We start from the raw sequence: 13885 nt of genomic DNA on the forward strand, positions 1-13885 counted from the left end.
ATTTCAGATACGCTTATCTCTGTTGGACTTGAATTGTGAATGGATATGAAGGATTTGGTAGAGTGATTGAGGTGGTTTGGGAATAGGTGGGTGGGGGGGGGGCTGTGATGACAGGAAAAGAAAAATACATTTTCACCAATGGCCGCCTCAAAAGATGGGAAACATGTGGCGGCGTGGATGTCATTCCGGTACAATAATGACTTCGGTGTGAATGGGAAAGAGCTGCAGTCAGTGCAACCCAAATGGAACGCTAACTATTATCCGGCTATTTCGGGACTCGTTTCTTTTCGAACACACGGCGATGAATGCCTTTTGGATCCCCTTCAACGCATTCCACCAGGAAACGGGCTCCGTCTTTGTTTGTGGTGCAGGGCTTCCTCCGGCGGGCGGGACGCCCGGCGAGCTTCCACGCGTGCGGCCGTGCAATCGGGAGGGAGGGGAAGGTGACACAATGGCGCTTGATTTACAATCAAGCAGCTGCGCCCGTTTGCCAGCTGTTCCCGGAAACCGCGGACGTAGCCGCTCTCCGCGGGGGTCCACGAAACCGCCCCGCCCCGCGGAGACGCCTCCACCGGCTAAATCGGGCCCATTAGCTTGTACGCCTTGAGTGCTCCCTGCATGGCTTTGTTGTGGAACCCCCTTTCTCCCCCCGAGCTGAGCGCCCTCACCTCCCCTCGGTAATTTGTCAAATTCGCCCGAGTTGCTCCGAGTGTGCGAGATGACCGGGGTTGATTAAACCCATCCAGCCAGTCGATGCGGCAATCTAACGAGAGGATCACACGTTGGCTCAAAAGTTAAGGCTCTGATTGTGTGTCTCTCCGAACTGCGCGGCCCCCCAGATTTGCCCGACGTCCCCCTGAACTTTTTTTTTTTTTAAATCGACATTGCACAGACGCCCACTTTCAGTACGCATCGAAAAAGCAGGCTGCGCCCACGTCCGGTGAATCACCCTCATCTATCTCTCCCTCCCTCCCTCGTTCGCTCTACCCCCCCCCCCCCCCCCCCCCGCTCCCCTCCGCTCTCCGCCAATCTTCTGCCTATCTCGCCATCAGACTAAAATATCTGTGATGAAGACATCTGCTGGACAGCTTGTCAGGGGAGCTAGAAATGGAAATCGAGAAACTGAAGGGATCTGAACGATCTGTCTGTGCCAGAATTACAGCCCACTTCATTACAGGGAGGAATGGACAGATATGGCATAAGATAAAGAAGAACGGGGGGGAAAAAAACACTATCTGCAGTGTATTTTTGGGCAAAAAAAAAAAAAGCTGCACCACTGACTCATCTGAGCAAGCCGAGGCCCGGCAACACGAGCTCCCCAGGAGCCGATTACATTACGGCTAATTGTTTCGCGCATTCCTCGTAAAAATGTGAAAATAGGATCCAATCAACGGGACGGCCTTTGAGTTGCGAACATTAAAACACCCCTGACAGCTAATTCTTTAGCAGAAACCCTTCATCATGTTTGGTTTACTGTCAAAGCCTGGACCCCACATCAGGTGATTGAACGTTAATATGCGCTCAGATCCGCGTGCTCAATAAAACCCGCTGACATACGTCCACTCTTCCCTCTACTCTCCGCGCATCTACTCCGAATCCTCTTCCCTCTCTGGCAGTCGTGACTTACTGTTAGACGCACGCCAAAAAAAAAAAAAAAAAAAAAAGGACACAGCTGATGAGCAGAAGACAAAACTAATCAAAAATTAGAGGTGGCACTTCCATACTGCCACTCACCATTTCAGATGGCAACTGCCGAGCGCCTCTCTCGCCTCCAAAGACACACACACACACACCGATTCACACACAGCAGAGTACACACTCTGTGAAAGTGGCGTGGCTTCATTTAGGCTGGAATCAACTGCGGGACCCGGGAATGGAGCGGCGCTCAAGTGAACAGCTAATAGAGTGGCGCCACTCTGGAGGATAAACCAGTTCCACCAAGGCCTCGGCACAAATGGAACAAGAAGGAGTATTTTTATAATCCCAATCTACCCTCGGTCAAGGCCATTACCGAAAAACGGCTCCCCAAATGAATCCACGCGGCACTCTCGGCGGAAGAACGAAAAAGCCTCTTTTGAAGTCGTCTCCAGACAAAAAGTTGAAGATCCGCCGTGGCGGAGTGCTTCTGTTAGGCCCCGACTACGAACCATGAATTATTAAGCACACGTGTGTATCTATAGACCATCTCCCCATTAGCCGCGGGACGAAAGGCATCCCAAAAATACCTCGTCCCGCCAAAAGTCACGTAGTCCTGACGGCGCTCCCTCGCGGTTGAAGGAGCTGAAAGAAGGCACGGCGTTTTAAACCCGACCCCTCTGAATGTTTCAGGAGCTGCAGCTGGAGTCGAAGCGCCATTATGGCACAAAAGTAGCAAACTGGTACGGCTCTTCATAATAGATGACATAACAGGGTGTTTATCGTCCGAAATATTAGGGGCACTTATCAAAAGGGGTCCAAGCTTGTGAGTGGTGCAAAATGCACGACAAATGGACCTCTGCAAGTGGTGCACGTGAGGCCCGGGTCCATCTGGAGCTCTCGCTCTCCCTCTCTCTCTTCCTCCCCCCCTCTCTCGCTCTCTAGTTCGCAGCTAAACGCCAAAGAGGATTAGGTTTCTGAAAACATTGGCGGCGAGAAATAGGCAATACAGAAGCACGATCTCGGATCGGATTTGATCAGCGCTGCTTAGTTTGACAGTTTGATCGGAATTCACAGGCGGTAACCGGCCGCCGCCTCGGAAAAGTCTGCGATTGGTTGTTTTTTGTTTTTCGGCCCAGTGGATTTAGAAGCAAAGCGAAGGTTTTTTCCTTTTTCTTTTTTCCACAGATTACCCGCCTTATGTACTACCGTCAGGATGTAGCCACACAGCTAATACGATCAAAAATGTTTAAGTGCTCTTGATTATCTGGCAATCTCATTCAAAACAGGCCCATTTGAAACCAATCCCATCCTCCGACCAATCGGATTGAGCAGCGTTTCTGCGTTTCTCCCGTCTCAGCTATTTCCTCTGCGAGGGCAATATACTTCATAACCAACATAAATGATGGCCGGCCATTATGGAATTAGGAGCCAAATTGCAATACATGTGAATTCTCCTTTGACAAATCAAATGGAAATGAATTCCACCTCTACATTTAATGAGAAATTCAATAGACACTGGTGAGAACCCCCTCCCCCACCACCACCACCACCACCCTCCCGTCTCCTCTAAGGGGCAATTTTCCCCAGACCTCGGTCCCGTCCATTAGCCGGCGTGCGCAACCACCGGCGAGGGCGGGTTAAAGGCAATGGAGATGGATGTCTGGTAGATTCCGCCCATCCAAGCGCCGGCGTAGCTGCAAGCTGTCAACGTCCACTCGGTAACCCCTTTCCTCCCCCCATATTTTTCCTCCACCTTTCCCAATAACCCCCTTCCCGAGGGGCGGCATCCCGAGCCAGGCTCCTTCTCCTAATTACCCGCGGGGGCCCCGAGAACCGCTGCAGCTGCTCGGGGAAGTGGGACCGCTGCGGAGCAAGAGGTGCGGCGGCAGCAGCAGCCGAGGAGTTTGAGAGTGAAACGGAGCCTGATTAAAAGTTTTAAACTCCTTTGGAAGGGGGGAAGGGGTGCGGGGGGGGGGAGGTAGAGGGGGGTGACGGGGGGAGGGGACCTAGCATCTCTCAGGAAAAATTCGAGAGGGCTTGAACGAAAATTCGTTAATTTATTCTCGTCTTAAATTTGAGACCCCGGGCCTCCGTTCAACCCCCGCGGCTCCTCCTCCCGTAGAGCGCAATCAGGGCCCGGGACGTCCGTATGACGAGCACTCCCGGGGGGCCGCCGCAAGACGGTTCCATTGATCGTTTCCACCGCGCCGTTTGGTGTACGGATTAAACGATTGGCAGCTTGGCAGCTGACAAGAGTGACACTGATTGATCGCTCAGCGCTTAACTGGAGCGGATCTCTGACAAAACACGCGAGTGTGAATTGCTTACAGATGGATTGACGGATGAATTCGGCCCCGCATTGCTCACCGTCTCTTCCGCGGCGGTCCAGCGAGGTCTTGGCCGGCGCCGCGGAGATGTAGAGGAAGCCATCCATGAAGAGGGAGGCGTCGGACGGGGAAGGGCTCTCTGACCACTGCTCGAGTCTGGGGAAATCTGCGAGGAGAGGAGGAGAGAGGTGAAGGAGATGAGCAGGGAAATGTGTTTTTTTTTTTCTCCCCCAATTAGTGGGACGGTGGCAGATCGGCATAGCGATGCTTCAGTCACACCTCCACCCGCAGCGGGAATGTTCCAGTTTAAAATTTTGCTAATTATTGACGAATATATACCACAGAATTGATAATTTACAACACCAAAAAAAAAAATATATATTCATATAATTTTGATGTCTAATGCAACAAACTATATTGCACTGCTGTGTATTACCTTCATTTAATATACTACATTAATTTGTTTTCGGTCTTGGATGGTGGTAAATTGTTAAATTGAGTGTGCAGTCATTGTGCGTATTTCTTCCCCAAATAAATAAAGTGCATGAAACACGATCATCTTTCCGTGCTGTATTTGTCACATGATCATTCAGACGCACACCTACGTGTACTGTATCTGTTAAAAACATTAGTTACAGTCCGTCTTCATCTCTGTCCAGTTAAATTAGGAGCCTTGCCTGTTCACTTTTCTGCTAAACTCCCTCATCTGGTCCCTTCCCGCTAGCTTTGGAGCTCCACACATTCAACCTTATCGTTCTCAAATTCAATTAGCTTCAATTCTGTGGTTCAATTTTCTGCCAGAGCCTCTGCAATATCTTACAGATTTTTATCTTCGCTACCTCCAGCTCTCTCATCAAGCAAGGTAAAAAAAAAAAGAAAAACTATAATTGGAACAACTTTTAATTGAAGCGACATTTCCACCCTTTCCTGACACCACCTCATCTCAGGGCCGCGCACCATTCAGCAGAGAAAAAACAATTGGATAATTCAACAAGACAGCTTACTCAGAGTATAAGTCAAATTAATTTTAACTGCGTTAAATTAACTGTGTCCACGAGCACATGAATGCTCTTTGAATTACACTAAATATCAGGAATAATTAAAAATATGATTAAAAATGTGAATATATATATATATATATATATATATATATATATATATATATATATGAGGCCATTGTTTGCTATGTTTCTGCTATTCACAGTGTAATGAAATACATCTTCAAAGTTATTTGAGTTGAGTATTTTTATATCAGAAGCGCTCTCTGTTCTTTGGCAGGGTTGGCTAGTCAGCCCATATTAACTTTGATTGCATAGATGTGTGTAACCAGAGTCATAGAGTCAAATAGAGTCAAGAGTTATATTATTATTTTTCACATCTAAAAGAAAAGAGGGATTTTATTTGAAAAAAAAAAAACATACTTTTTTCCCTCCACACAAGTTAAGAAGAAATGAAGACTGTAAAGGCTAAAAAAAAGTAGCACCCAGGAAATAAGCTATCACCCATGCTAGTAAAAAATCAAATCAACACCAGCCCCATCGGGCATGATGGAGGCATTTTTATTCACTGCAGCCAAGGATCTGGAGCCAATCAGTGGCAGCGTGACATAAAGCCTGGGCGACATTAGCTAGCAACATCTGTAATATGGCTTTGAATCTAACACGGACAATGTGTGCGCCAATGGCGGCATCGTAAATACATGGAATCTGACAGAATTTAATCAGCAAACTGCAGGGAAGTGAATCCAACACACACACACACACAACATTTTCCAAGCACTCAGGTTGAGAGAATGTAAATAAGCCAGTGGCTTGATGCTGTATCAGTTGTAACAAGGCTCTCTCTCTCTCTCTCTCTCTGTGTGAGCCTTCTAAACAGTCCCCGCGGGCCCCTAAAGCTGGACTCAGTTAAGATGGGACTGTGATGTCTGTGGGGGCGGCGGTTTGAGGAGTCTGGCCTGCGCTGATTGGCTCAGTCCCCAGCGAAGGGATGTGACATGACAGAGTGCTCAATTAGCCATCTGGTCGCCTACGGCAACGGTCGCAAAGTGGTCCCCGACAAGAAGTGTGCGGCGCGGTAATCAGTGGCCGTTGCCGTTGCGCGGACAGTCGGCAACACACACACACGCACACGCACACGTACAAACAGTGAAGCCGCACATTGTAAATGATAACACAAACGGCTAACAAAGATAAAACGTACAAGTCAGCCAAAGATGAGAGCAGAAGCTTACATTGTCATTCACGCAATTACAGTAAAAAAAGACGCATCAGCTTCAGGCCACACGTGAACACAAACCGTGTTCTTTTCTTTCTGTTGTTGCCAAAAAGCACTTTACTCCAAAATGAAAAGCATCCACACAGAGACACTCCAGCGGGGGAAACTATAAAGGCCAGGAAGAAACAACACTAACCAGCTGCTCGTGACCTCCTGACCCTCCGTCGGTCGGGCCGCACAGTTTGTGCAGACGTAAAAAAAAAATTAAAAAAACGTGAACGTTGACACAACAAGAGCAGAGCCCCTTTTCCGATGTTCCCAACATCAGCGTGGACTGGAGACCAGCGATGAAACAGGGGCCTCTTATTTAGTGTTGCTGTCTGTGCGTTGATGTTCATCTTTTTATTATCCACACGGAAAGACCAGGCGAATGCATTTTTAATGCGACATTCAGAGATCGCCTGGCGCCAGGGAACGCCGGGCCAGGCCGCAAATAAAAACTCCTGCACGCTCCTGAATCCGCAGCGTGTCATTTAAAGAGCGACGTGGAGCGATGCCAGCCGGCAGGCGGCGGTGGCGGCGGCGGCAGCGTTGCACGCTCAGCCTCGGGTTTTTTTCCCGCAGTGCACCGTCCTCTCGGGGCGGAGCCAGGAGGCTCCCCGTCAGCCGCGATTTACATGTCTGCGTGGCTCTGTTTGCAGTCGAGACATTAGAGGACGCTCTTATCCAGAGATTTACGGGGTAACGGCCGGCCGGGGGCCCCGCTTGTCTCGTTGCGAGGCACACTAGTCGTTTGCTGAGGATTTCCGATCGCAACCTCAAAGCTGCTACTTTAGTTTGTTCATGCGGCAAGCATTTCAGAAATAGTTTTTAAGGGGAATGCGTTTTTGTTTGGTGACAACAAAGTACTGACTTGCCTTAAAAGATGCAGTCGTTCTGAACAGTTAGTCAAATACATAAAAATCCAGTTTGTCGTGGAGAGAATTTGAAATTAAAAGTTTGAGTCCATCAGCGTTCGTCGAGAATGACTTCACAGCGGGGAACTGACTATGAACTAGCCTGTCGAAAAGTGTCACCAAACCCAGATCAAAGCACGGCCGCCGCCGTTTTGTGGGTGTCTGCTGTCGTATCCGTCGCTGTGATCAAACTGGAAAGTGACAGCAGGGACGGTGCCAGAAAAGCTCACCGCGAAACGGGTTCGACGGTGTGTTCATTTCAGCATTTAACCACCACGCTGCTTAAACCTCACGTTAAAATAGTTAGACTAATGAGGCTCCCTCGGCCGGAGCGGATGGAGACACCGTGGAATGTGAAAAATGAGGAAGGAAGCTAAAGACGTGCAACAAACCACCCCAGTGGAAGCGTTCGCCTGGAAGAGATGGACCCATCACCCCCCTCCCGGGGCTGCCGGCGGTGCTATTTTGATGAACTCTTGGGATGGGGACATGCAAATGAACGAGCTCCTGCAGTATCCCAGGGTGCCGCGGGGCGAGGGAGGTGTGGGCGGGGCTACGAGGGCCGCCGACGTGCTTACAAACCAGCTACAAACGAGTGAAGGGAGAGATAAGAGATAACGGCGTTGGTGCAGAGACTTTATACGCTGTCCTCAGGCCACCTCGAGCGCGCGCTGGACCGACCGACCCGACCGCTGAAGCCCCCCCCCCCCTCCCCGGAAGCCCCCCGCGCTCTGCTTTGTTCTAGATATCGGCTGCTGCGATGCAGCTACGTTCCAACGCCCGAGCCGCGCAGTCGGGACGGGCTCATGTGGGTATTTGAATTGTTCCCAATCTCTGGCAGACACAACCGCTGAAAAAGTTACTTTTTTTTTTTGTTTAATCTAAATTCTCTGCAAACTCTGGGGGGAGGGAAGGGGGAGGGGTGCATGCACAAAAACAATGGAAGCGCCACTTTGCACAGCTTTACGCGACAATGCGTCCGGTAGCTGGAAAATGTCAAATAGGGAATTCAGACAGGGGTTTTTTGTGTGGAGCTTTACTCTTTTCAGCACGCCATAATGGTCCACTGTAATTCCACAAATTGTATTTATTTTACAAGCGGCTCTCCTCGCTCGAAAAAGATGGCAGCGCACAAATTCCCCCGTATGGGTCGGTCGATACTAGCCCGGGCCTCGTGATGCACTGTCCCAAAAGGACTTTGTGTCCATGTGTATTGATAGAATGTTTCAGCTTATTCAGGGAACAGAAGAATAATTCAGACGCATAAAAAAGATAACAATTGGCATTTGCTTGTATTTAATAAGATAAAAGTTCATGAACCGCCCCCGTTCTCAAAGGACGGCGTGGAGGACTCGTGGCTTTGTAAACGTCACCGTGCATTTTCACATCAGGATTTGGTCCATTTCTATAGGAGGCGTTTGGTCGGCTTCATGTTTTTTTGTTCTTGTTCCAACGATGAAGCCCGACCACCAGTAACGAGCGCATGGAGGCGGCCGGCGTGCCGCGCGTTCCCCCCCGAGCGGCAGTTTGTGTGGCCGTCCGTCTAATGGCCGTCACCAAGGCAACCAGGTGACCCACGCCAGCAATTAGGAGTCCCTAACGGGCTCGGCGAAGGCGAGCGTTCACAGACGCGGCGTATGCATTATGTAAAATATAGTCCCTGAGAAAAGTCGCCCCCCCAGCCAATGACCTCTCTCGCTGCTTTGTGCCCCGTCTCCGATGGCGCGGACACGGGCTGTGGGTGATAGGAAGGGGAGTTTAGGGGGAGAAATAGCGATGGGAGAGAGATTTCTTCTTTTCTCCTTCGAACTCGCCGGCTTAGAATTCGTGGGGCTTTTCTGCCTTCATTTCAGATTCGCGGTGGTGAGAAGGAAGAAAAACCTCCCACTGTGCTCTCACAAACGTGGCGGCGCCTGAGAGTTCTAAACATGATTGGCTTGTTAAAAGCAGTAGAGACAATGGGCTGAATATATATACGCGGCGCCTGTAAAAGTCCAGCTCACACGCAGAGTTTAAAGGGCCTTTCACAGACTTTATGTGGACGCGGCGGCTCCTTTTCCCGGGTCGGTCCAGGAGAATTTATGAGTTTTTCCGTTTCAAAGCTACTTTCTGCCGTCAGTGGCCATGGAAAAGTTTTCCGTGTTCGACCTGCAACTCTGGTTTCACTTTTCCTCACTTAATGAAAGCACGTGCACAGTCCATTTACTTCGATACCGAGTCACGAATCATCGGCTAACCAACTTAGCGACAGCAGTCAGCAAGCATTTCTATTGAAGCCAACTAGCATTTCGTTAGCATGCATTCAAATGCCGAATCAAGTTGGAGTATTTTACACTAAATGTTAAAAGGCATAACTCATTAACTGTTAAAGCCGAAGGTGCAGACTTTTGGCCTTGGACACGCAGCTTCAGCACCACTCATTTATTTTATTTATGTGAGCGGCAAGAGCATAGTTGGGATACTTTAGCAGAATTTCAAGTGAGCAGAAGTGAGAGTTCGGAGACAATTCCAGGAGTTAGCATGCTATCAGCTAGCTACGGTGGATGATTATGAAGAAGCGGGGGACTCTGTTCATACGTTATAATACATCGTTTAGTGTACACACGGGGATGAGGCCACGATGCTGAAGCCATGTAATCAATAAAATGCCAGCGCTGCTTACCAGAGAGCTTGTTCTGGTGCAGGAACTCCATCTGTAGCTTCTGTCCCGCGCGTTGGGCCAGGAGGTACGGGGTGGAGGAGGCCGGGTCCCCGGTGGCGCACATGACGTCCGCCCCGCTGAACACCAGCGCCATGCTCAGCAGCAGGTCGGGCGTCACCACGGCCGCGCACAGGGCCTGGACACACAGGAGACAGCCGTGAGGTCGCCGCCGCCGCCGCCGCTGTTTGCACTTTGCTCCGATGTTGGATTTGGCGGCCTTTTTCCAATTTGGACGTAGTTCGAGCTCGTCAGAGCGGCTTACAGACTGAGCGCCGTCGCCGCTTGTTGCTTATTTCTAAGTTGCTTTTAGAAATGTCCTCACACGGGGGGGAAGCGGCTCGCTGCCGCAGGTTGATGGAGGACAAAGAGTCTATAAAGCGGCATCAGGAAACCGTGTAAAGTTTGGAATTGAGTTCCGCCCGCTGATCTCCAAAGAGAAGTTAAAATAAGATCAAGCTTTAATACTCCCTGCGGGAATCATTACATCTCTAATCCCCGCGAAAATAAAAAGGGATATAGCAAATAAGGACAAGATAAATGGGTCATATTAAGTATAATGAAACCAACAGATTCAAATTTGGAAGAGGAGAAGTGTGTGAATAGAGGCATAAAAGGGAATGAGTTGAGCAAATAACAACAGCAGAGCAAACTGAGGCAAAGGGGAATTCAGGGAGCGGATGCTCCGAGTGTGCAACATATGTACAATATGACAGGGCAATGCAATGGAAAACACATGAACGATAATGCGGCTTTAAGAAATGAGGGGTGTCGAGAAACGTGGCCCTAATCACACAATGTCTTAGAAACACTCGTACATAAAGAAAGCGTAAAGCTCCGCATCGCTTCTGCTCGACTCCAGCTACGCGAAGAGAGGCGGTTTGCGCAGTCGAGTATGATGGGAAGCCGACCCAAAAATAACAAATTGGGCCAACAAACCGAGTCAGCACTCACAAATAACTTGTCTTACACTTTTAATGACGCACAGCGACGAGGGAGAACAGCGTTTCAGTCCCAACCTTCCCTCAACATCTACACAAAGACATTTATATCTTCATATTCTTCTCCTCTTCTTGTGTTTTCCATTTGTGGCCATGTCATTGGACGAACGGACCGGTTCAGACATCTTTGCAGTGCCCCCCCTCTCCCCCCCACGGTCCGTCTCTCGATGCGACATCGCGTGACCCGCGCCGAAGTGGATCGAGAGGCGAGCCGAGCGGCAAACGCCGAGATTTTTCTACGGCCGACCTCTCTTTTCTCGGCACCCGGAGCGAGTCGGTGAGCCGCATCGATCCGCCCAGAACGGGGCGAGATCCGTCTGAAAGAGGAGGCGCATCGCGCACACACACACACACACACACACACACACACTCCAAGCAGCTGTCAATATAACCCGCCCTCACACCCCAAGGACCCGCGAGGACGTTCCAAGCGCACCGATTTATGTATCACTATCCATGTGCGTGATTTCTGCGCCCATGACTCATCTTTAAGAACAGAAAATGCCCTTATCAATAAAAAATGAAAAAAAAACATTTATCCATCCGCACTTGCGCACTAAAGACCGGGGGGGTCAGATTATGGCAAAATAGTCCCAAAGCAACTCGACCTTATTCTGTATCATCTCCGGAAGTGACCTTCCGTGTCACAGCAATTACTGCGACCACGAGAGGGGTTTTGTGTGTGTGTGTGTGTGTGTGTGTAATGATATAAGCGGGTCCTTTGACACCTCCCTCTAGGTCACGGGGCCTGCAGAGACCACGTGGAGGTCACCGGCATATGAGCTTCTAATGGGGAACATGGGAGCGAGAGAGAGAGCAGCGTGAAGACGAGGCTGTGAAGAGGAAGGAGAGCGGGTGGAGAGAGGAGGTGGGGAGGGGGGACAAAATATCCCAACAGGATAAGCATGCATAACAGAGACGATGAGAGAGAGACACACACACATTGGTGCAGCCAGGCATGCATCACTTTTAATTCCATTCCATTACTCGAATCGACACTTCAAAGCGCCGCGCGGACTGAGCTTTGTGGCCCCTGCGCCCGTAGAAACATGTTAAAATACCGTCACATGATGTGAGGTCTCAACCCCAGCGTGACGGCAGGAGGCCACTAGGGGGAGCCAAAGAACGCGTCCTCCGGAGTCAATCACCGGAATTCTAAACACCTGCGAGAGAGAAATACCTATAAAAGCAGCCCGACGCAGCGGGCAGGTTGTGAGGTATTGAATGTACACTTCTCTGCTGAACCGCTTTTTGATTATCTACCCCTAAACCCCTTAGAACCTGTGACTCGACCTTCCGCCTGCCTCTGACCACGAACCTGCCTATTCCCCTGGACCAGAACCATCTGTTGCCTCCCGCGTTGCCGACCTACTGCCTGTCTTCGGAATTCCCACTTAGATTTGTCCCGGAACATAGTTACTATCTGTCCTTTAAAGAATAAAGAAAGATTGGAAGCTCTGATCCTGAGTCCGAGTCTCCTTCCAGGGTCCAGACGTGACAGAATACCTCACCCGTATTCAAATGGAACCATCGGAGCTCCAACTTCGGCTCGCCCAGCAGGAGGAACGAGTTGAGGAGCTATGCCAGCTCCTACGCCAGTCCGCCACACCGGCGGTTCAACCCGCCATTCCTGCGGCATCCACCGGACCCGCCCCGATGGCTATGCCGGGAAAGTATGATGGCTCTCCTGGCAAATGCCTGGGATTCCTCATGCAGTGCGGGATGTATATCGCCCACCACTCTGCAAACTACCAAACGGAGAAGGACAGAGTCGACTTCGTCATCTCCCTGTTAACAGGAAGAGCCCTCGATTGGGCAACGGCCCTCTGGTCAGCGGGAGCCCCAGAACTTCTGTCTGAGCAACATTTTCAAGCACAGTTTAAAGAGGTGTTTGACCACCCCATTACCGGGAAAACAACGGGAGATTTGCTGTGCGAAATCCGGCAGGGCTCGCAAACGGTGTCAGATTACGCCCTGAGGTTCCGGACCCTCGCCGCTGGCAGCGGGTGGAGCGAGACCGCACTCCTGACCATCTACCGTCGCGGTCTCCGTCCTGAACTCCAGGCCGAACTGGCGTGCCGAGGGGATGTCACCCAGCTTGGCGATTACATCCGAGTATCCATTAGCGTGGGACACCTCCTCGAGTCCCGACGACCCCCGCGAGCCGGTTTTCCATCAGAGCCCACCTTTCCGGTAACACCTCCTCTGGCCGACGAGGGACCGGAGCCGATGCAGTTAGGTCGCCTGCCCCTGTCTCCAGCGGAGAGAATAAGGAGGATCAGGGAGCAGTTGTGCTTGTATTGTGGCGAGGCGGGACATCTCCTTCGGAACTGCCGACTCCGACCCCCCCGTCAGAAGGATGGCTGGACCTACACCTCCGCCAAGGTAGGACTGTCTCCAGTGTTAAACATGTCACGTCAACAACTAACCCTACCTACTGTTTTATCGTTGGGGAAAATGAAGCAGGAGGTACGTGGGTTGGTGGACTCGGGGGCGGCAGGGAATTTTATGGACCAACACTTGGCTCACCGTTTATCTGTGCCCCTCATCCCGGTGCGTCCTCCACTCCGAATCAACGCCTTGGATGGGCAGCCCCTGGGCACCGGAATGATTATGCACCAGACGGCTAACATCACTCTGCGGGTCGGAGCGCTGCACGAGGAGGACATAAGGTTCTTCATAGTGTCCTCTCCCCGGGAGCCTCTGATCCTAGGACACCCGTGGCTTGTGCTCCATGACCCTGTGATTTCGTGGAGACAAGGTGAGTTACTGACCTGGTCTCCTGAATGTATGTCCAGATGTCTGAACGTCACCTGCCGAGCCACCTCGGTGGAGGCAGCCACGGCTACAAAGACCCAGGCAGTACCCCCCTGCTACGAGACACTCCAGGAGGTATTCAGCAAACAAAAAGCCGCAGAGCTGGCTCCCCATCGACCATGCGATTGTGCTATCGAGCTGCTGCCAGAGGGACCGCTGCCGAGGGGTCGGATATACGCGCTGTCCCTACCAGAGGAGGAGGCCATGAACCGGTACGTCGAGGAATCCCTG

At 50.8% G+C, this 13885-nt stretch overlaps 1 protein-coding gene across 6 annotated transcripts in view; it reads right to left on the minus strand.

Annotated features, from left to right (window-relative positions):
* arap2 (ArfGAP with RhoGAP domain, ankyrin repeat and PH domain 2) overlaps window positions 1-13885 on the minus strand; it is a 73023-nt gene that overhangs the window by 21300 nt on the left and 37838 nt on the right. For all 6 annotated transcript variants that reach the window (XM_078107131.1, XM_040181473.2, XM_078107132.1 and 3 more), the window contains 2 exons: window positions 9801-9975; window positions 4006-4131 (listed from right to left, as the gene is read on the minus strand). In XM_078107131.1, the coding sequence (XP_077963257.1) occupies window positions 4006-4131; window positions 9801-9975 (301 nt within the window). The remainder of the gene's footprint in view (window positions 1-4005; window positions 4132-9800; window positions 9976-13885) is intronic.

Source organism: Gasterosteus aculeatus, chromosome 7 (genome assembly GCF_964276395.1).
Source record: "Gasterosteus aculeatus chromosome 7, fGasAcu3.hap1.1, whole genome shotgun sequence".
Lineage (NCBI taxonomy): Eukaryota > Metazoa > Chordata > Actinopteri > Perciformes > Gasterosteidae > Gasterosteus > Gasterosteus aculeatus.